The following is a 23,610-nucleotide window of genomic DNA, read 5'->3' on the forward strand; positions in this document are numbered from 1 at the left end:
GAGGCAGGTGGGCTACCTAGGTCGCATGACCTTGCGGCCCATTGACAATGTGCCCACCGGATTGTGAGCAAACTGACCACCGTATCAGGTGGGATTTGAATTAATGATTGGTCGCTTGAGGTTGCTCGGTAAGAGCAACCTGGGCCGCACAAGTCCCACCGGTGGCAGCGCCTGCCATCTCAGGGCAGTGGGGTATCCCTTAACCTCGGCACTACTGCGCCAGGAGTGCTATGAGGACTCCCAGGGATCGGTCATTGTTAATAAAGAATGACCAATGCTCCATGTATGGGCATTAACCCACTAAAGCTATCGTAAGTGTCCCCTCCATTTTTTTTTGTATTTTATATTTTGAAGTCGTGAACAGAAGAATAGTTAGTAGGTGATTCAGAGGGGAAGACGTCGGATAAAAACCTCATCCTGAATTAAATAGGCTTCCGCCGCGTCTTCCTGCCTTTATTAAAACCAATCGGCCCTGGTCTTTCATTGCAGTTGTCATCTTGTTGACTCCAGGGCCCCGATTGGTTCGCCTTTCCTATCGTAGTATTGAAGTTCGGTCGTAAGCTCCCATTTGGCCATTCGCCAGTCAGCAGCTATGACGTCAGCGCCTGGTTGACCACGAGGGATGTCTTTTCCCACGGTTGTCTTTTCTCACGGAGCGCTATGTTTCGGCTGACAGCCGTTTGGACGCCACTGCGGCGTCCCGTGAGGGCCGTGTTTCTGAAGAGGGGTGCAGTTCGAGAGGCTTGTCAGAGTGGTGGGGCGCCAGTCACGGGTCCAGCGTGCCCCTGCTACTATCGGTTCCAAGATTACGTTAATCGCGTCGAGAGCGGTTTCGCCAGTCCCGGGTCCCGCGTGCTCTGTGTGGCGGTGGCAACTTTCTGTAGCAATGCAGTCAAGGCTGAAGGACGGAAGTGCGAGTGTCATTCCGCGGCAGAATATAAACTTGAACAAGGCTGAAGCCCGGGCAAGTTGTTACAACTTTCTAAAGAAAGGTAAACCAGCGCAAAACACGGGACGAAGGAAGAAAACGGCCCACTACACGACACACAACGCACGGAGATAGGATTGTTTTGAAGTCGATTGGGATGAGGCCAACAAATTGGCACAAAAAATTACTACTCTCTGTCGCTCTCAGCGAGAGAACGACCCCGCGAGTGGCTGGCGAAAATTAAGGGGTGGTTAAGGTATAGTTTCGACAACCAGACCTTCTATCCTGGGAAGAAAAAATCAGCAAGAAAAAAAGAGAAACGAAAAAAGGAAAAACCCTCCTCTACAGGCCCGGATGCCTGGTGCAGTCACACATGGGCAGAGGGGCTTGTATCCTTCCCTTTCCCGCCTAGCCTAGGGTGCAAGGCCGTAGAAAGTTGTCACGCAGCTGTAAATGCGTTGCAATTTTTAAAAGAAAAAAAAAAAACTTTCCAGCTTTTTTTTCCTTTCCCCCACAACGAGAGCTGGTCCGTGCGTCTAACGGTCAGGGACGTTCGTTACCTGCATTTTGTCCGCACCTGTACGCGGCGATTCGTTCGTGCTTGAGTCGCTGGCGGCTTTGAGTCCTTTGAGCCCCTCGCTTTGTTACTCGTCGTACTGCTGCCTCTGAATGCGCTGCATAGTAGTGGGCGGTGCTCGTTAATCTAGCGACTCGTGTACGGACGGCATCCACGCGCTCTACCGGAGCGATAGGACGGTGTTCCCCTTACATAGTTCTCCAGTGCGGCCTGCGTACCATGGCCTCTTGACTTTGTGAATATTATATTTTCGGTGCCGGAGGCACTGCTGTTCTTCCGCCACCGACATTCAGTACACGTTCAGAGTAAAGTTGTCTTTCGAACTCGGGAGACCAACGTGGGAGTGTTGTGCTAGCAGTGACGCTTTGTCATGCACTGATGAACAAATAAACAAATAAAATAAATGGTATACGTGGCACTAACGAACTGTGTTCATAGTGTTCACAGGCAAGTATGTATATCGCCTGGAGTCGACTAAGTACGCCACTCGCGGCCGCGGCGGCCGAATTTCGATGAAGGCGAAATTCTAGAGGCCCATGTGCTGTGCGATGTCAGTGCACGTTAAAGAACCACCCAGGTGGTCGAAATTTCCGGAGCCCTTCACTACGGCGTCCCTCATAGCCTGAGTCACTTCCGGACGTTCAACCTCAATAAACCAAACTAAACCTAAATACGTCACTCCCGCCAATCACTGCCCTCACGGATGCAGTTATTTATGGCTACACGGCCGTTCGGTCTTTTTCCCTCTATTTTATAAAGCTTTGCAACAAACATTGATTGTCTAATTTTCTTTGGACAGTTCAGGAAGCATATTCAGTTATACTTAAAAAAAAAATGCGCAGAGTTTACTTGCGCACCTTTGTGCTTGCGGACGAAGTTGAAACTTGAACTTCGGATTAGTGCACTGCACGAGCTCGGGCCCGGCCCGCGGGCCGGACCGGGCCGGGACATGATTTGTTTTGCCGGGCCTGGGCCGGGCCTGAAGTTTATAGGTATATTTTTCTCATGTGAGAAAATTCACAAACTAAAGCGCGTTTGGTTTTCTTTTTGATCAGCTCACCGGAACGTCTCGTAAATGAAATAGCCACAAAAGCTCGCGAGAGTTTGTAAATCTCATCTCATAACCGCACCTATCCCTCCTCGCTTCTTCAGCCTGGTAGTCATTGCAAGTGTTTTGCCCTGTAAGTTATCACGTGGTTCGCGCGTTATCTTCTGCTCCACCAGTAAGAGTAAAATTCAACCGGTCTTAATTGGTCATTGATCGTTCGTTATCCCAAAACATACCTATACACTATTAGAAATTCATTCTTAAGAACGTATTAGTTTAGGCCGCTTATAGTCTTCAAAACACACACCGTGAAATACTCAAGCTTTTAGCTTTTCGTTTCTGCTGAAAGGCGACCAATTCGGCTATGAGTTCAACCTGTGAGATCGCGCTCACTAAAAAAAAATGTCATCCCACTGCTTGCTAGGCAGCTTTAATGTTTATACTTCGCGGGCGGCAAAATATACCTGATTAAAATCATGGGGGAATGCAAAATAGCCTATTACGCGCGTATGCAGCCCTCATTATTTGGTTCTCGGAACTTCCGAGTTTATCTTTGCGCACCTACACAAGATCACTGACCAAAAGACTGGCCTGGCGAACTTTCTGCAAGCCAAACGGTGGTTTCAGAACCTTTGTCGGCCAGTTTCTTATCGGTCTAGTAGCAGTCTACTTGCTCAGAGTGAGCAGTATACCTTAAGCGTTACTGTGAAACGGGCCGGACCGGCCCGGGCTGGGCTTCACTCCGGGATTCACGGACCGGGCCGGGCTCACTAGAACGGTAATTTAGCGGGCCTGGGCCGGGCCCGGGCTTGAAACCGCGGGCCTGGGCCGGGCTCAGGCCTCAGATTGAGGCCCGTGCAGTGCTCTACTTCGGATGTCTCCTGACAAGTAATACTGCTTCTGTTCGTGGTACTTCCTGCAGAGGGACCATTTTCGCTACTTTTTGTTGAGCCAATAAAGGGATCTTCCTCACTAAAAGGCGTTCGGCTCAAGAGCTTCTTATCCAGTGAACAAGCGTCGAGGGTAAGCCGTCCAGCTTGACTATAGCCCGCCATTATCTCGTCCGACGATCGGAGCCGCGCAGCAGCTGCGTTCAAGGCCGCTTGCTTGGAAAAAGCGGGAATGTCAATGTTCGCCTTTGTTCTGAATAGGCTCGCCTCGTTTTAGGCTCGTGGCGAGAAAAAACAGCCGTCAGATACGCAGCGACGAGAAGGGAAACTCCATGAGTCTCAGCGATCTCAGGCTCCTCAATGGCGGGCGAGCGAACCTTCCTCCTGAAGCCTGCAAGCCGGACGGTCGATGGGTCGCGCTGCGCTTAGGAAGGAGTCTCGAAGGTTTTCTCCAAGCGCTTGACCCAATGGCTATGATTAATTTAAACGTTCGCCGCATTTTGGTGCTATTCTAACACAAGGTCGCGTGCTCAATCCCCGCGGCGACGGCCGCATTTCGAAAGAGGCGAAACGCTGAAATGCCTCCTTGCTGAGATTTTGGTGTTTGTGAAAGGATTCCAGATGGTCAGAATTGACCCAGAGACGTCCAGTATATGACATGTCTCATAACATACGCTTTTTGCTGTGTCACATAAAAACACATTAACAATGAATTAGCCGTATATGTAGATATCTGCGCGAATTAAAAAAAAAAAAAAACGTGTGGTGTGCTTATGTATAGCGAATCAGTCTTTGTCTGCAGTTTTTTCACCCCTTGCCGAGAACTCTTCTTAACTGTAACTAATTCTTAAAGTGCTCGCTTGTCTTAAGGCCTTAAATCTGTACTACCCTTCCCGTTCCTGTGCCCGCCAGCGCTTCGAGGCCGAAACTTTGCTGTAGCGGATATTGTTGTCAAGAAAAAAGCAGCTTTGCCCCGTCAATGGACCGCCTTCCAGGCAATGGCATAAACCGATTCTCACGAAGCAGCTAGGCTGACAATGCAAAGAAAGGCGTGACAGTGTAATGACGAGACTGTCCCCTTTCATCTGCCACCATGCTTTGTCAGCTAGCAGGTTCATGAGAATCGGCCTATGCCATCGGCTGGAAGGGGGTCCATTGAAGGGAACAGGCGCTTTTTTCTTGACTCGTGTCCCAAGGCGAAGAAGTGTCGGTCGTCACGTATTGACGGGACCAAGGTGCGTCTCGATAGCGTGTGAGATGACACAGGTGTGTGTGTGCTGGGCACTTCATTCGCACTCAGAGGGCACAGACAGAGCACCTGTTGCTATACTTACACGGGGAAGGCGACGACTACCAACTGGGAGACCGCGGCAGACCACAGGCGCCGTTTTCCGACCACTCTGTAAGGAAAAATTATGACGAACAGCGCCGAGTTATTCGAGGCCGCCGTTATTTTAGTCCTCGGTATACCTTAGCGAGGCTGAGCAATTAAAACCGCGAGCTAGAAACTACTAACCGCTCTGGTGCGCGGTGGATATTTCAGTGCGTATTTGCGCTGGTAAAAAATCTCTGTACGTTATCGCGCTGTTGAATAATCAGACAAGATTAGTGAGGGTGCTCTTGTTTCCCGGCACTCCGAGTTCGTGCTCTGCGTGGCGACAGTACTGTTTCTACTTAAACGCTTGCGCGTGACTAATGGAATGGGAAGCTAGCATATGGTGATTACGATAATGTTTTACGTTATTACTACAGCTATGAATAAAAACCAGCTAACGACGAAATGATAGAGTTGAGGACCGAGCGCATTGTGAGCCATCATCGCAGCAGTTGCAAGGCATTATGCGTGTGGCGCTGGCGGTGTACGTCGGCGCTGAAGAAGCGCTGTGCTGTGGAGTGTGTCCGGCATGTGCTCAAGATAGCGTTTCTGCCCGTCTGTCGCTTATAATGCACACTATCGTCCTCCCGGTTGGTTTTAAGTCGGCTTTTATTTTTGTCTATTTCCTCTTGGCGAGTACTGACGGCACTAAGTTGTGGACTTGAGTCGTAGGCTGAAGGCGCACTTGGTAGGCATGCTTGATCATGCCGATCGCACTTCGACAAAACCTCCGACGTTCTATCATCTTTAGGGTGAGATCGGTCTGTGCACAGTGCGGATTTTGTCCCGTCTCCTCTGTGTTGCTGCTCTTTACTGGGGTTGCGTAATAGTCTTCGCTGGGGTCACAGGTCTGCTTTCCCTGGAGCAGTTGTTGAACAGATAAAGGAGTGAAATCATCATCCAGATATGCCGCCACAGTGATTCAGTGGTCATGCGTGGTGCTCGGCTGCTGACCCGAAAGACGCAGGTAGGTAGGTAGGAAAGACTTTTATTGCTCTAGAATGGTGCTAGTAGCAGACGAGAAAGAAGAGGTCCATCTTCCTTCTTCTCACAGGGTCGGTGCCCCTATTCCAGGGCGCCGCTGAGCTTCGCTGCTCGTTGGGCGTGCTGGATCAGACCAACCCAGATCGCCGCTGGAGAGCCGGCTCTCCCACTGTTCTGCACTCGGGTCTTTGCGAAAGTTGTCGTTTTTACTGCATTCCCACGTGATGTGGTACAACGATGGTTTGCTGCCACACCACGGGCAAGTGTCCCGATATTGCGTCGGGTAAATCTTGCTAAGGATATGCAGGTTTGGGAATGTTCCTGTCTGCAATCTTCGCCAATACACTGCCTCTAGTTGATTTAGATCAGGATGAGGCGGCGGATAGCGGATCCGTACCCCCTTATAGTAGTTCAGAATGTCTGAGTACGTAGGGCTGACTCGGTCGGGTATATCGTCCGATTGGGAGGAAGCTCGGCTCGTATACCCTCGAGCTACCTCGTCGGCGCGTTCATTCCCCGCTATGTCGGTGTGTCCTGGCACCCAGTAAATGCTATGTGTGACTTTTGGTGGGGTCGCGCTCTGGAGGAGCCGGAGCGCGGCGCGACCTATGCGGCCGTTCATGTAGTTACGGCACGCTTCTCTCGAATCTGTAAGGATGGTAAGGGACATGTTGCTTCGATAACCGGCTACTGCCGCTAGAGCTACGGCCAGCTCCTCCCCTTCGGTTACCGTGCAATCCCTCACTGAGGCGCTAGCTAATTCCTTTAAGTTCGAATCAATAACTACCGCCACTGTGCTGTTATGTGAGCTTCCTGTATACGGAGCCGCGTCCGTGTATACCGTTGTGGATTTTGTAGCTAGATTTTGTTGTACATACCTCGCCCGGGCTGCCCTACGGGCCGCATGCAAGTTGGGGTCCATGTTCCGGGGAAGGGAGCGAACCTTTAGCGTCTGGCGAATTGCGTCCGGTATGCTCGCAGTACGATTCTCGAATTCCGCAGTTCGGCCTAGCCCCAGTCGCCTAAGGAGCGAGCGCCCCGTAGGAGTCTGCTGGAGCCTAGCTAACTGCGTGACCAGTTGGGCTTCTTTGATCTCTTCGAAGGTGTTGTGAATTCCAAGAGCCAGTAGTTTCCGAAAGACGCAGGTTCGATCCCGGCCGTGGCGGTAGCATTTCGATGGAGGCGAAATGCTAGAGACCCGTGTGCTGTGCGATGTCAGTGCACGTTAAAGAACCCCAGGTGGTCGAAATTTCCGGAGCCCTCCACTACGGCGTCTTTCATAGCCTGAGTCGCTTTGGGGCCATAAACCAAGCCAACTTTTATTGGAAAGACGGCGGGATAAGTTAATCCGGAGCCCCCTGGCACTGCATCCCTTGCGGCATCAAGCGGTTGTTGGGCATTTCCGAGGTCACGGGTTCGGCGAAAACGTTCCCGCAGCGTCCAGGGCACTCACGAGTTTGCGCGGTGCCAAACTATTTACTGTGTTTATCCTGTAGACGCGCCCTACAGTACATGTAATTCTGGGGAGGGGTGTATAATCACAGGACAGTTACTAGTTTATAACGCGTATGGTCCGGCGTTAACTGCCCTGTGATCGCGAAGAAATGGAGACATATTAGAGTTAATATATTGAGCGGATGCGTTAACCAGTAGGCCACCGCAGCGGTGGCCTATAGGGGTTCGATCGAGCATCCGGATCGTATGCGGGGAGAACTGGATGGGAAGTACTGGGGCTCGTAGGTGAGAAATGCATTTTTACCGGTATAATTGCACGAGGTGTACCCACTGGAGCGGGGCTCCTCTTTGGCCCGAAAGGTGCCCGACGGGATACATGCGGACGGGGCTGCTGCCGCGGCCACACTTCTGACGAACTAGCTAAAAACAGCCAACGCTGTAAAGCTGTCGCACCTCAGGATACACACAGAGATACACAGAACACGGCGATGTGTTCGACCTGGTGTTTTTTTTTTTTACTTTTTCCACGAGGGCACCGACTATAGCCCAGCCGCAAACTAAGCAGTTTTAGCCCGTAAAAGAGCAGAAGGAATCCCCTTGGGTGCTCTCTTCGAAATGTACGTTGCATCACGCTCGAAAAACGAACTCAGGAATTCCATTCCTCTGAATCATCTACTATACCAAAGCCAAGTGGAATACCTTGTGGGAGGAAGCGACCTGTCTCCGGCCGTTGCGATTGCGTTGTCTGGCCGTTCCTCATCAAGGACGTGCCGGGCGAGGAAAAATTGGATATTGCAGCCTGTTTGTGTAAACGTGAGCTGAGTCGCCTGTCAAGGTGTTGCTGCAAGCTGCCAAGTCTGCGGACTTGCGGTTGCGTGAGCGGGATGGCATACATGTGTGGGGTGCACTAATCCAGATAAGTCATGCAGGTCCTAGACGCTAGACTGGTAATTTTCCGCTAGCACGCTGCTCCCGTAAACCGTGAGGAGTGGCTGCAGGTATACTCTTAATCTGACTGCACATAGTTTGCAGTAAGCGGAACTTGAATGCAACTTTGTTTTGAAAGTTTCGGAGGAAAAATTGGAACTCTCTGAGTTGAAAATCAGGGAAGTTATGTGGAACAATGTTCCAGTTAAATGTAGCGTTCTCTGCGGAACAGTGCTCCGCGTGCGTGAATGTATGCATGCGTTACGCCGAGCGACGAAGAGCTCCGAAGGTGGAGTACGTTTTGCGCCGAAGGAAGTGCATTCTTGATCAGACATTTACCTCGTTACACAACTCGCTGGGTCTGAACCTTTGCGGTGTCACGTAGGAGGAAGTATTTGCCAGCAGCGCGCGCTTTCGTAAGCTGGCGGGGAGCAGAGAGTTTCGTATAAGGTTTAGCGTAACCTTGTAAGTGGGTCCCGATGCAGCTTGGCGACGAGCTTATCCAATCAGTCATTGGTTCTTCATGCAGCGCTGTTATTAAAGAGAGAGTAGCAGCTGCGGTCGCGTTTATGCCGGCTCTCAATCGCCATGGATGTATGTAGGCGAGCTTTGCAGCTGTGGCACGCGTGGGGGGAAAGTTGTTTTCGTCAAGGTGGCGCAGTGACTTTCCTACACGTGCTCTGTCCTTGTATACCTGAGGGGAGACGTGAACTGGCTGTCGCATCTATGCTGCGTGCCAAGTCGAGTGTATGCTGCTTGGCGCACACGTAAGAATTGCAACACTGTCAAGACTACCGCTGAAATTCTTACCGGGGCAGTGTTTTGTGTTGTTTGAACTGTGCGACGCAGGCGGAGCAATTGCCGACGTGTACAGTGCAAGGATATAATCCCGCCTTCTGTTTCTCACTCGCGTCGTCATAACTTCGCACGAATCCGCCTCCATCGTCTCGTTTTGCTTTATGCTGCGTACCGTACAAACCAAATATTTTCGCGCCGCAGTACTCGCGCACTGCTCGCGAAAGCCTCGTCGCCTTCTCGCTGCGACGTCATGTCTTTTTTTTTTTTTTTTCCCCAGCGTCCGCTCGTGCGTGTCTCGACGTCTGCTCTGCGAAGGCCTCCGTCGGCGATTCGTATATGCGCCGGCGATTCACTGCGGCGTGTCATGGCTCCGCGCGTAACTCAGCTTCGGTCGGGTGCACCGGGGAGACCCGACAGGCGCGAGATGCGGCCACGCACGCCGCGGCCGCTCATGGAGCGGGGCGGCGATGAAGCCGGCGACATATACGTGCTTGGTGCACTTTCCCGGCAACTATATATAACCGCGTTTCGTTCTCCCCGCGCTGCTCAGTCGCCTCGCTTTGTTTTGTAAACAAAGGGTTCGCTGTGGTGCGGGCGAGGAGAGTGAGCCACGGCGCGACTGCCATCGTTACGCCGCAATTACGACCGCCTGGTTCGTGCACGCCCCGTAGTGCGGTGCCACTTGTGCGTCTTCGTGACGTCACGCTCCGCCGCTTCTTTGTCGCTCCTTGATTTCCAGCGCTGCTGCATCTTGCCCGGCAGGACGCGCTGTCTTTAATTGCACCGGGCGCTGATGAGGGGTTGTTATAGGCCCCATATACAAAGGAGTTCGTGCATGACGGTTTTCAGCGCGTGGTAACTACTTCGCTCCGAGTGTGGCCTGGATGCATGGATCGCTACGCCCTCTGGCGTGGTTTAGGTCGCGCTTGTTGGAAGCCGGTCCGCGTTCTCACCTTACCTTCCGGACCACATGGAGATACGCGTGCACGTTCAGAATCAAGAGGCTATACGCCGTTCGCGCGCCACTGTGTCTTCAAAACCGCCAACCTTTTGCACCGGGACCGAACTGGCTCCGTATACTCGGCGTGCTCACGGGTCACGAGGTGGAAGTGCAAGATGTGCATTTGCGCGAGCGGATTTGAAGGCGATCATGACTTAGAGGACGACAGTGACGAAAGAAGCGTTGAGCGGACCACATCGGGTGCTGGTCGAAGAAATATGAGAAGGTACACTGTATTAAAGCTTCGTCATCTTCATCAGCATGCATTCAGCGATAACTCCCAATATGGATGAGCAGCGTGCTCTCTTTTTAACTATATATACAGGTTTATTCTGGGCGTATCTTTTCTCTAATGCCGGCTGGTGTCTCGGTCGCGCGAGCCTGGCGCCAGTACAAGCTAAAACAGGTGCGTGCATATTGCGAGGAACTTCGCTGTAAACGCTGCCCTTCGCGGTTATTATATGTACGCTCATAGGTAGTGCAACCTTAGCCTGTTTCTCTCTCCCAACGTAGGCCTTGGCCCTTGCCTTAATAATGAAGGTGAAGCACACATATACACGCACACTGCCTCTCTCTCTGGCGCTGAGCACTTTTTCAAATACATCGCAACAGAAACTGATTCGTGCTACAAACCTTTCCACTGTTGACAGCTTGATCGAGCGTGGACTGTGCTGCGCATGCGCTGTAGATGGCTGTATGAAGTCCGCCAATCAGAACGCTGCTGACACAGTCCAGTGGCAATATGGCTGCGCTGAAAAAAAAAGCAAATGTGAAAAGATCTGTAGAGGCGGGAAGAAGCGCATTGTCTCAAAACTCAAAACGTAATGGCCGCTGCGGTGGCTTAGTGGTTATGGCGCTCGGCTGCTGACCCGAAAGACGCGGTTTCGATCCCGGACGCGGCGGTCGAATTTCGATGGAGGCGAAATTCTAGAGGCCCGTGTACTGTGCGATGTCAGTGCACGTTAAAGAACTCCGGGTGGTCGAACTTTCCGGAGCCCTTCACCACGGCATCCCTCATAGCCTGAGTTGCTTTGGGCCGTTAAGTCCCCCATAAACCATACATCAATCAAAACGTAATGAAAGGCCCCAGGGGCACGCGCTGTTTTGGGGAACGCGACTGAAACACAAGGTGTAACTCGGCGTAAGAAACCATGCAGTTGCTAATTCGGGCATTCCTCTGTACCTGTATTCGTCCCACCTCGTGGTCAAGTCGTGGTCCCCCCTAATAGGGTGGAGCGTCGGAGTCATGCGCAGCCAAGTATAGGCCTTCGTGATTTCATTGCTAATGGTAGTGCTGCGACGTGTTACTGCTTTTCTGTGGGGTTGGCGATTGTTCCGTGGTGCGACGTCCTCTCTTTCTTCTTCCTCTCCTTCCTTGCAGTTCGCGCCGTTGTGTCGGACGATGAGTACGTGCTCACGGAGGGCCTCGCCACCGACTTCGAGAATGGCGTCGGCGCAGAGCTCCACCAGCGGCTCGTGCAGAGGGCGCAGAAGTCTCGAAACTGGCTGGAGCAGTGGTGGGAGGACGTGGCGTACCTGTCTCAGCGGCAGCCCCTGCTGCCCAACTCCCACATGGGCGGCACGTTCGCGCTCTTCGAGGACGCCTTCCAGTTCCAGGGCGGCCGGAGCCTGTGGGCGGCGCGAAACGTCACCTACTACCTCCAGTTCTGGCTGCTCCTCAGGCAGTGAGTATAGCACAGGGCCTCGTTTCTGGCACATGCACGGCGTAAGGTCTGGGTGGAAACCGGCACAGTCGTGGTCAAAAGTCCTAAGGCCACAGCGTTCACCTGCAACGAAATGAATTTGGTTTGGTTTATTGGGGTTTAACGTACCAAAGCAACTCTGGCTATGAAGGACGCCGTAGTGAAGGGCTCCGGAAATTTCGACCACCTGGAGTTCGTTAGCGTGCACTGACATCGCACAGCACACGGGCCTCTAGAATTTCGCCTCCATCTAAATTCGACCGCCGCGGCCGGGATCGAACCCGCGTCTTTCAGGTCAGCAGCCGAGCACCGTAACCACTGAGCCACCGCGGCGGGGTCAAAATGAATTTCCCTAGGATTCCCTAGAATGCTCCGTGTAGCGGATAATTCACAACACAAGTCAAGCAGGCATCTTCTCTACATCCAGAAGAAACATTCTGCTAGCATTTCAAGGTCATTCGGTCTTTCTTTAATTTTGCCGCATTGGCTCTATTATGGGGCTGAAGCGAAAAGCCTTTGGCCTTAAGACTTTTCAACAAGACTGTACATAATATTGTCAGGAAAGCTAAAAGGGACGGCGACGCCTCTCTCAAAGACGCAAACTGCGGTCTTAATCTCCGTGTTACAGTTCCTCAAAGTTAGCTCATTCGGTAATAAGGCGGACGCTTTGAAGATTTTTTTTTCATGAACAGCTTGCTCCTCTGGTCCCTCTTGTGATTTGTGGGCGCCCAGAAAGCGTGGCAAGAGCGTTGCTTTGCCATGCTTTGCTTCGTCGACTGTCAAGTCGTTGGCCTCCGCTGCGTAGTCTCGATGCTTGAAGCATCGAGTTGGCATCCGTGCGGCTCTGCAGTCACTGCGAGAAAGGAGAAGCGGAGACTGTCGAGCGCGATGGATGACCTTGACGCTGCTTGCACGCTCTGGTCTATGAAATGCCATCGAACACTGCGGCTCTGAATGCAAAATAAGCGCGCAAAAATTGATATTCCCTCGCCATTTGCAGGCCAGGCACGTTTGTCACCGTAAAGCTCAGCCTGTGCTGGAAACACGTGTTGGTTGGTCATTTGTGTCGCAGTAATGTAGCCGTGCATCTGTAGTCACTTAACAACAGTATTACGTGCGACCGTGCGTGCAAATACGAGAGGTGTGCAGGGGAATATTCGTGTACGGAAAGTAATCTATATATATATATATATATAAAAAAATCGAACACTATGTACCTCGATGCTGCTTAGGAATTATAAAAATTGATTGCTTGCTGAAAAGTTCTTCCTTTTGTGCCCCGACGCACAGTCGTATATGGACAAAATTCAGGGCAGGCGGATTCGCGGCGAAGAATTTCTGTGCGTTGTTCTGTGCGAAGGGCCTCCTTTGAGGAGCGTCTGGCACTTCGCTCTTGAGTTGTACCCGACTATAGTCGTGTCATATTCCTGCTCAATTATGAGATATACGGCCCGCATTTGTCTACCGTGGTGCGGTGACTCGCTGTTTCATTTTCGGTTATTTTATGTGGTGCTTTGTTTATTAGAAGTAGGCTCGACGCAAGCCGTAGTCGTTGTGTGCGTTAGAAGTGACATGAAAAGGGGGAGACAGAAAAGAAGCTAGGCGTAACTTTCCTCTCGCAAAAGAATAGAGAGCACGAAGGTATTCGCTGGTCATGATAGAGCAACTTACGCTAGTGTGCGGGACGGGGGGTGGGATAATATTCCTTGGCTAACAGCGATTACCGTAGCGCTTTTTCACGGCCGGCAAGACCGAATCACAGTTTATGCAAGGCTAAAGCAGGGATAGTGAACCGTTTTCGAAAATGTTAAGCCATGTTCACAGCAACGCTGCCTGATCAGTTAATGACGGAACAAACAGTTTGTAATGGAAAAAAAGAAAATGCGGATGCAGTTCTGTGTTTTAGACGTAGAAGGTGTTGACGTGGCTCCCGGGGTGACATCACGCGCTACTGCCAAGCGTTTTAAAGCACTTTGATCACTACTTCCGACTGTCGGCATGCGCCATCATCTCGACTAATGTACGGCGCGGAAAATCCAGCGTGAATATAGAAAAAAAATCCATTACGTCGAGTTTCGCAGTTTATCTCTTTTCCTCTTGATAAGTGGGCGCATTACGTTTTGGTACCAGCACTGCTATTAATCTCGGGCTCATCTTCCAACGAACGCTGGCATTCGGCGTGACCCTGTTGCGCGCGCGGAACAGCCGCCCGGTCTTGTTCTTACGCAATGCACCTTCAGCGTGCAGAAAGGCGCTCACGCCGTGGCCTTGGCCGCCGCTTGTATCGCGCAATCTCCGATCCTTATCTGACTCGGTGAAGGAAGAAACGCTGTCTACTTGAGGGCAGACGGTGGCGCTTGCGGGCAGCGAAGGCCTTACTGAGTTACGTGCAGCAGCTTGTACAATGTGACGTAAGACCTTCCGTCGATTCACCCAATGCACAGTACAGCCATAGTCGTACAGCTCAGGATGTGCGCGTACCATCGTGCTGAGCTGTGCGCACATACGCTTGTTTAGCGCAGCAGTGCGGTCGAATTGCTGTTTGCGAGGGCCATATATCGCTCTTTCGTACGTCTTCTACTTTTTTTGTTTGTTTGCTCTCTTTGTATGCGGCGACTGCACTGAACGTCACCTCACAAAATACGCCCCTCCGTTGGCATATATTGTGCACGTGGTGTGCATGAAACCTTACCACGACAGGCTGCAACCCGCTGTGTTGCCAGCTTAACTAACTAAAGTATATGCCGTACGCTCCCCACAGTGCACATTACTTTATCCCCTTGACCATCTGTTAGTTGCCGGCGTCGGGCCGCCCCTTTGGTGGAGGGTGTAGTGCCGCGTGCTCATGGGCAAGCAGACGACTAGGAAGAAGTGCGTGCGTGCTTGCGTGTGCGTGCGTGCGTGTGTGCGTGTGTGCGTGCGTGTGTGTGTGTGTGTGGGGGGGGGGGGGGGGCTGTGTGCGAGCGAGCTATCTTGTCGGAGCGGAGTCTTCTGCGCTGCTTCGGTTTCTACTGTGGCAAGTGTTCGTTACGCCATACATAGGGCGGCAACTGGCGTTGAAAATGCGTTGTGGGCTTTCGTCGAAAACGGCCCGAAAAAGCCACGACGAATAAGGAGCGTTTCAAAACGCAATGCCGTTATTCCTCCAGTAATTACAGTCATGGAATAGGTTTAAGGGGTGCGGGTTGACGAGAAAAAAATTGCGTGGTCAGGCTAAAGCAGGTAAATAGCAATAGGTAAATGATAAATAAATAGGTAAACGAGCAGGTACGCTCATGCATAGAAGCATGAGCAGACATGCGTGACTCATTCGCTAGAACGAATAACAGCTTATATACTTTCTAGCGAGGCAGATCTGTAATTAATTTTTTTTTCCCGCGGATTCGCGTCCCGTAAACTTTTGTCCATGGCTGTGCGTTCGGTAACAGAACACCTGCGTTCCACGAAACACAAGTCTGCCTTGTTTGTCCTGTAATTTTTCTCGCTTTTTTTTTACGATCTGAGAGCGTCACTCGTTTGGTGTGTGGGCACGCGTGCTTAGTGTAAAACATGGAATAATTACGATCCGCCTGAGTACAGCTCTTCGGCATTTATAGCTGAGGAAAAATTCGCGTCTCTGTCGTGACAATCAGCAGACACGGCAAGAGGAGCCTTGAGAAAACCGCACCGCTTTTACTTATGTACCCAGCGGCGTTGCTAAATCAGCCGACAGCTGCGATAACTCCTCTCGCCAGAAACCTGCTCCACCGTTAGTCATCACATGTGACTAAAAATATGCACGTATGTGCATGCTGTTGGGGTTTGTTGCAGCGGCTCTAGGCGGGCGCCTATTGTGTGCGGCGACTGTTAACATGCCGCCTGCCCATACACTAAAACCAGAGTCCTTCAATGAAAGACTCTGCTATAAATTGGCAGTGGTTTGGTTTAGCTCTGGTTAAAGGGCAACTCCGGCGATTTTTCAGCCATTTTAAGTTAATGGCTGTTTTGTGTTCCTAAGAACCTCCTGTAATGTGTACGATACAAGGTTTTCAAAAGCAACCGTAAAATAATTTTTAAACAGCAAAAAACGCAAAACTCGAAACCCAAACCGGGGAGGTGCCTTCGTGCGGTATTGACTGTGACGTCACGAGCGGGTCCGCCGCGCTGTGAAGTCCCCGAAGATATCACAACTACCCTGAGCCGCGCTGTCGACATGACTGAAAGCACGGAGGACAGCTTTTCCGAGACCAGCGAGTCTTTAGAAGACGACTCATTGGACAATTTTGGACTGGACGAGTCGCCTTTCAGGTATGATCCACCGCCGCGCGAGCCAGCCGAGTCACACCACAGGCCGCGTCACCTGCAGCACGGAGACGGTCTGAACTCGGAGAAGTGATTACATGAGTAATTTCTCGAGAGTCGTCAAAACAAAGTTAATGAGATGCTCCCGCCGACAGCTGTTCGTGTGGCCAGTGCCGGCCGACCCAGCCTGATGAAAGAATCTGCTGCCGGAACGTTGCCGCGGTGCACAACGTCCTTACAGGGGCATGCATCACCAACAGTCCGCTCTGCGAATCTTTATCTCGAAGGCGAGCTTTTGGAAGTGAGTTCACGCCAGCTACAGTTCTACAATCCAACATACCGCTTCTTCTTGACGGCCGCGCTTCGTTCAGCTGGCCGCTGTGATAGACGGTTGTACTAGAATAACGTTGGCACAGAATATGCCTTCAAGCGCCAGTTGAACGAAGCCTTAGCGAGTCCAAAGCTCTCTTTGAAGTACACGCTGTCTTCATAGCAATCTGGCGCGAAATGTTCCGAGCACAAGCGGGAATGCTTCCTTGGAGACCAGTTTACACGGCGGACAGCTCTCACCAACTTGTCGCGAAGGTTCTTATCGCTACGAAACCTACGCTAGATCACGCCCGTTGTCACAGATCAAGAATTTGTGCACCCCACAGCACAACAGAAGTTGCCGTGACCCATCACTCTGGCGTACACATCACATCAGGCGTGTTGAGGTGGCGCGAAATTGCACAGGTGGTCGAAATAATTCCGGAGAGCTCCACTACGGACCTCTTTCTTCCTTTCTTCTTTCACTCCTCCCTTACGTCGCGGTTCGAGTGTCCATCACTGCGTCATTTACTTTCCTAAAACCAATTTTCAGTTTTTCCCTGCACTGCGCCAGCGCCAGCGCGCGCCCAACCAGCTTGACACGCCGCCCCGCCAGTGACGTCACAGTACAGGGTGGCCTGTAGAAGTTGCTCGATCAGTGGGTGCCGCTCGCGTCAGCTCGCGTCGAGGAGCGCTTGTCTTCAAATTTCGCTTGCGGAAAAACTACGCCGGTTTCAAGTGCGAAATTTTACATGAGGCATCAGACTATCATAAAGAATGCAGACTTAAAATTTCATTTCAATCGATGCACATCGAAAAATCGCCGGAGTTGCCCTTTAAACCTGCAGGATTGCTTTCGCGGCGGCGGCACGCGCTAGCTATGCGCAACTGGCGAGCGCGGTGGCGGCACCTCTGAGTCATCCGCGTGACGTCACTGCTCCTCGCGCATGCACAGTATGGCTAGAGTGTACTGGAATGTTTCGTCAGCTCCGCGAAATGGCTCGGCGACTCGCGTAGTGTTGCTTTCGCAACAAAACCCACGAGGAAGACGCTTGCTGCGGTATATACTTGTTGGGCATTCATTCCCCGTTTCCTCTTTCTTCCGTTGTTTTGTGCTGCGGCGCTTGTATTCGATTTCACCGCAGTATAGGATTCCGCTGGAATGCTTGCAGGCGCTGCGTGTCATCTGAGAGTAATCGGAGATTTGCTGTTCGGCCCGCGTGTGAGGTTTCTGCACACGCCAGGGCCGTAGCGAGTAGTTGCTGTCCGGTCTGGTGTACACTTCGCCGTCCCGTTTACAGAAGGCCAATTGGAACTGGCCAAAACGCAACTGGAACCAGCTGGAATCCGTCTGGTTCTCCGCCGCTACTTGACCGCGGGGCATTGCTGTGGAGCTGCCGTAACACTTTTGAAGATAGTCTAAATTGTGACTGATTAGAAAACAAGTTGAAATTCGATTTATGCTGATTGAATTCGTTATGAATTCACTTTCGGCTTTTTCCTACTGGTCCGTCGTGACTGGGGCTGCTACATCTAACCAACGCGTATACCAGGGGGCGCATTTTTGCGAATCTTTCGATAGAGTACGGTAAGGGTGATGGTGGAGAGAGGGGGGGGGGGGGGGGGTTTGTCTTATTAAATTTGCTCCATATCTTTAACATTTATTACCCCTAACGACATGCAGTTGTGCGTCCCACGTAATGCGAGAAAACTGTGAATAATTCATGGAAGAAAGCAGCCCACTGTTTTTCGCCGCCATAAGACACCGATGAAGGTAGTATCTATATCGCCTGGAGCACCTCGGTTATTAGTCCGTGTACTGAAGTGTTTAATACCAGTGTAGGTGTTTGTACTACATCGCTACCTACCGTTCATTTTTTTTCGCTAAACTAAACTAAAATGAATAAAATGCCAAATGAACGCATTCTTTCTCTCCACAGACTTCATGCTGTGTCGCTTCCTTTGCATTCAACTACGGCCTTTGTCTCCACACGGGCAGGTGCCTTCTGGTGCCGGGCGCTGGGATTATGCCGTTTGGTTGCCCGCTAGTGTTCGGCCCCCTTCATTGGCGTAGCAAAAGAATAAATAAAACATAAAAGAAATGTGCCAGCGCCTTCGAGATGACGGAAATAGATAAGAGGGCCTTCGAATGCTTCGGAGCGCTCCAGCCAGGTCGGAAAGGGGCTGGCTTCGCGATAAGCGCGGCGAGGACATCTCGTTTATCGCGGGCTTGCGTGGCGCCGCAAGGCCAAGGTGATAGGTGCCGTCTTTTTTGTATTCGCGCTTCGCTTCCTGGTGCCTCACTTTGCTTGTTTGTTTCAAGTAAAGCTTCGATGCGATACGCGTAAACATGGCCGTACGTCGTTCGCAGCGTAGTTTATTCGTGGCATTGTTCTAAATTTAGATGCAAATTATGGATGAGAGAGACTGCGCTGCCCCGGCAGTGGCGCCTCGTTAAATTTGTAGCACGCTGCGCGTGGCAGCCAAATGACGTGACGGTCACGAGTTGTTTATGGCGTCTGTGACTGCCGAAAGTGGCTGCATGCCCGGGGGTTATCTTTATGCTGGAAGCCAAAATTGCAAACAAAAATAGAGGGAAAAGAGTGATAACCGGAGCCATTGAGAGGAGATTTCAATAGGTCTGTTTCCTTTTTTTTTTTTCTGTGCTTTCTTACCCTGTGTCATTTAGTTTGTTTGTTTTTTAGAAGCTGATTTCCGATGTTCGTGCAGCTTTTGTCACTCACGGGCTGGGGCACTTTTATTCATCATCATCATCATCAGCCTGACTACACCCACTGCAGGGCAAAGGCGTCTCCCATGTCTCTCCAATTCACCCTGTCCTACTTTTTATTGCTAGAATTGCTTTTATTGCTAGTATTTTTTTATTAGTCCCTTCTACTTTCTGTCTTCCCTTTATCAGCTTCTATTATAGCGCGCGAGCACACCGTGTGTCCGACGTAACTTTATCTCAGGTATAAACATATTCCAGGGGACGCTCGCTACCGCTCTACAGATAAATTTAGAGCATATTAATAGTCAGTTCGGTTGAGTTAAACTGAATAAAAATATTTTGTGATGTTACGGCGAGGGAAAAATTTTAGTGTACAAATTGCGCAGCGTCGTAGAAAACGTCTAGTTATCAGTTTTCGTTTTGATATGAGTGGTATTTTTTTTTTGCGTTGATAACAAAGCCTGTGAAATACAAAAGAAACAAACTGACCATCCGCTCGCATGTAATTGGAGCACTAATGAAACAGCCTTGGCCGCCTAGCTGTTGTTCAGGTAGAGACGGGCGGTGGCAACGACGCAGGCGCTGGCAGCGAAAGGGAAATTCGTGCCGGTGACCCGTTCGCGTGCAGTGCGGAAAATTGCGGGTGCGGCAGTTCGCGGTCGGGATATAACGGATGAAACACGAAGCAGCGTTTCCTTGATGTCATGTCGGTTCGGCGTCCCGCCTCTGACGTCTCTGCGCTCGGAACGTTGCCTCGTTTCTGACGTTGATTTGCTTTCAGCGATGCCGAGGGAAGACGTGTGCTTGACGACCAAGCACCGAGGCAGAGGCTTAACGGGGAGTATGGCCCGACCGTATAACCATGTAGCTGGTCGAAAGGGAAGCCTTGCCTATTTTCTTCGACACAATGAGTCATGGCACATCTTAACATAGCATGTGAGAGAAGCCAACAGCCACAGAAACCAAGGGGCACAGGGGATTTTTAATTTTATTCGGAGGTCGTGGGTTCGGATCCCACCGGTGGCATGTGGTTGTTTTTTCTTCTGCTTTTCTAATCAATTAGCTTTAAGCGATAACATATTCAGTAATATTATAAATTGATCAACACCACAAAATAAATAAATAAAATTAAAAATCCCCTGTGCCCCTTGGTTTCTGTGGCTGTTGGCTTCTCTCATATTTATAACGAGCCCCTCATTCCCCTTTCCTCGTCTGCTTAACATAGCATGGAAGGTTATGTTTGTTGTGTTGGGTTTAATGGCACATAGGCAGCTAAGCTAGAAGGTTATCTGTTAACAAACGCAGCTGTTTACAACTACAACGTTACCGCCGTTACAGCTGGCAGCAGTAGCATCATTCTAACGTTTACATTTATCAGAGAGGATGCATTGGAGCCTCAACGAAAGGCTGCACGAATGTTGCGATCACACGCCGAGTAACGTTGAAAAGTCTTGGAAAGCATCTTTACTGTAGCAACTCACGGAATGGCCACAGTGGTTGTTGATCATTATATGACAGCCGGACTGGTGTTCGTTGTGACTCAAACTTTCCGCCGCCGCGGTGGCTCAGTGGAGGCGAAATGCTAGAGGCGCGTGTACTATGCGATGTCATATTGCACGTTAAAAGAACCCCAGGTGGTCGAAATTTCCGGAGCCCTCCACTACGGCGTCCCTCACAGCCTGGGTCGCTTTTGGAACGTTAAACCCGATAAACCAACCAAACCAGTAATCGAAGCTTCCTTCTGATGTCCAGCGGCACATCACTGTCGCTTAGCGGGTGACACCGTGAATGGCTATTGGAAGGGCCCGAAACTGGTATCGCCCGTTTGGCTGAGGAGAAATTCTAGAGGCCCGTGTACTGTGCGATGTCTGTGCACGTTAATTAAAGAACTCCAGGTGGTCGAAATTTCCGGAGCCCTCCACTACGGCGTCTCTCATAGCCTTAGTCGCTTTGGGACCTTGAGCCCCATAAACCAAACCAACCAAACCTTTGGCCCCCACGGCCCCGTATAGCTGGAACGAGGTGAGGAAGAAAGTGAGGAGAGGGGAGGATAGATGGGGGAGAGTATAAGTTATACTGGTGGGTTAAATATTGCCGCGACTCGGTTTCGAACCGATGGCGCCGCCGACAGATAAGCTTCGCTGTCCACTGCACTAGAGCACCATGCTACCGCCGAAGCCGATCATGCCCCGTGTTAAACTGAAACACTCTCGCGCTGTGCACTGCACGTCTTCATCAGCTTCCATCTGCTGCGCTAGCAAATCAGATGAGCTTAATTTCAATTTCAATTTCAGTTTATTTTCGAATTTCTTTTACAGAAAATACCAACACTTTTCGGACCCATAGCCAGCGGCTAGTTCGGGTCCAAGTACACGAAATACGTAAAAGCAAATTTGAGTCTAATATCGTCGCCAGACGTGCCGATGACCCGCAAAGCAATACCACGAGCTAATTAGGCTAAACGCATGCTTTCGCATGCCTACTCGGATTAATTACGTTAAAACCCTGCCACTTTTTTCTTCGTCAGCAATGCGTACCCTCTTTATGTTTGTCATTTAAAAGAGTTATTTTAGCTACACTATGGGTCGTGTAATAAAAAAAGTGCTTAAATTTATGGATGGATAAATTTTTTGCACACACCAGCCTGAAGCTGCCTGTTGTGTTTTTTTTTCGCGATAAGGAAAGAGTTAACAAAAGATATATGGTTGGCGGCTCGATTTGGCTATAAAAATAACCCTCTCCTCATAGCGAAGGGGACCTCTTCAACGGCGACGTTTAGTGCGCTCAGGCGGGAAAAAAAATAATAAAATTGGCAGTGGTTTAGCTCTGGTTAAGCCTGGAGGACTGCGAAATCAATGAGGAGAGAGAGAGAGGCGATGGAGAGCGCGCGGCAGCGGCGGCACCGGCACGGTAGCTATGCGCCGCTACTGCGCATGCGCAACTAACGAGCGCGGCGGCGGCACCTCTGAGTCACCCGCGGAGCGGTGGCGGCGGCGCGCCAGCTGTGCGCCGTCTGACGTCACTGCTTCTCGCGCATGCGCATGTATGACCTTTCGTCAGCTCCGCGGAATGGCTCGGCGACTCGCGTAGTGTTGCTGTCGCAACAAAAAGAAACGTGCGAATACCCAAGCAGTGTCGTGCGCAGTAGCGCTCTCACGTCCGCATGGTGTTCTTCGAACCTCATCACTCTATAGAGTTGTTGGTAACAGCACTGCTTATTACAGCGGCGACGAAGACATCCGTACCGGGTGAGAGCTGTGTTTGCAGGAGCCGCGATTCTCGCGGTTTCTTTTCTTTCGCATTCAAACTTCCTAGGTCCTCCTCCCGAAAAGCCAGCACAGACTTAGGTGTAGGCATGACCGGACGTTGAGGAATAATTTGCGGCTGCTTGAATCGCTATTCACGTCGTGCAGCGCGCTTTCTTGGTGGCTTATTTTCGCGGTTTGCTCCTATTTGATTTTTTTCTTGCACGTAACGAAAAAAAAATAAGACGTGAGTTGCGTTTCAAGCTGTCATCCTGGTCTGCTATGAAGGCAGTAATTTCTCATGCCGAGTACGTCATGCGGGATTGTCACACACTCTATCGTGATCCGCTCTTCAGGTTCTTTGCCGCGCGGCTTTTTAAGCACATCGGCGATTGCGTTAGGTGCCGTGTTAAAGCAAACTGCGAGATCATTACGGGTCATATAACTGAATACAGCCGTCCAGCGATTGTATATCCTTGTCATTTAATACATTTGATTGGACATGTACTGACGCACTTGTCGTCTTGAACATTTCTGTCAAGCAGAACTGGACGTATCAGATCCTCTCTATTCGCGATCACATTTTATGCGAAGCATATTACTAGAGGTACACTACAGCCCTTCGCCGTGGTTACGCGCCGTGCACACCACGTGGCACAGTGACGTCACACCACGTGACACATGACGTCACGACAGAGGAAGACGGGGGTCCACCTCGCGCCGTCGCTGTGGTTGCACGCCGTGCAGACCACGTGGTGCAGTGACGTCACACCATGTGACGTACCACGTGACACATGACGTCACGACAGATCGCCGTCACGCGCTGGGAGAGGGAGAACGATGCCATCGCACAGACGCCGGAATGTCCTCGAGCGGCATTCCCGCGCATTTCGAACGCGCGTTTACACTCGGTGTAGGTGAAACGCTCGCTCCACCGGGCAGGCAGACACGGCTTCCGTGGCAACCAGGCGCTCACCAACGCGCGTCTTGGGGTTAGTCGGCGTTCCGCTGTAGCCATGCCGTTGTCTTCCCCCACGACGAAGGCTTCTAGTGGTTGTATTAAAATGACCAAGTATTCAACCAAGGAAAGCCATGTATTACCAAGCCTAGCCACCAATATGTTTCGCATCTGACTAGGCTTAACCTTAGCTAAGCCTCAGCCATTTTTTTTTAGTATGATCTTCTCGCTTTGAGAACCGCTTTTGTCACGATGCACGTGAGGCGCCTGTGTGTTTGTTTTTGTTGTTAAAGGAATACTACCGCGTACCCGTCCCATCGTAGCAGTGGGAAGATTTTGTCTAAGCCAACTGCGTAAACGTTTCAGCATTCATAATTTCCTGCTGCTTAATGTCATTGAAA

The 23,610-nt window shown here is 51.0% G+C and overlaps 1 protein-coding gene across 1 annotated transcript in view; it reads left to right on the forward strand.

Moving 5' to 3' along the window:
- The window catches only part of CROT (Carnitine O-octanoyltransferase), a 74,507-nt gene that overhangs the window by 4,971 nt on the left and 45,926 nt on the right, over nucleotides 1-23,610 (forward strand). The window contains exon 3 of the mRNA XM_089545972.1: nucleotides 11,364-11,667. Coding sequence (XP_089402098.1) covers nucleotides 11,364-11,667 — 304 coding nt within the window. The remainder of the gene's footprint in view (nucleotides 1-11,363; nucleotides 11,668-23,610) is intronic.

The sequence above is a fragment of the Amblyomma mixtum genome, chromosome 5 (assembly GCF_055824585.1).
Source record: "Amblyomma mixtum isolate Tamu chromosome 5, ASM5582458v1, whole genome shotgun sequence".
In the NCBI taxonomy this organism is placed as follows: Eukaryota; Metazoa; Arthropoda; class Arachnida; order Ixodida; family Ixodidae; genus Amblyomma; species Amblyomma mixtum.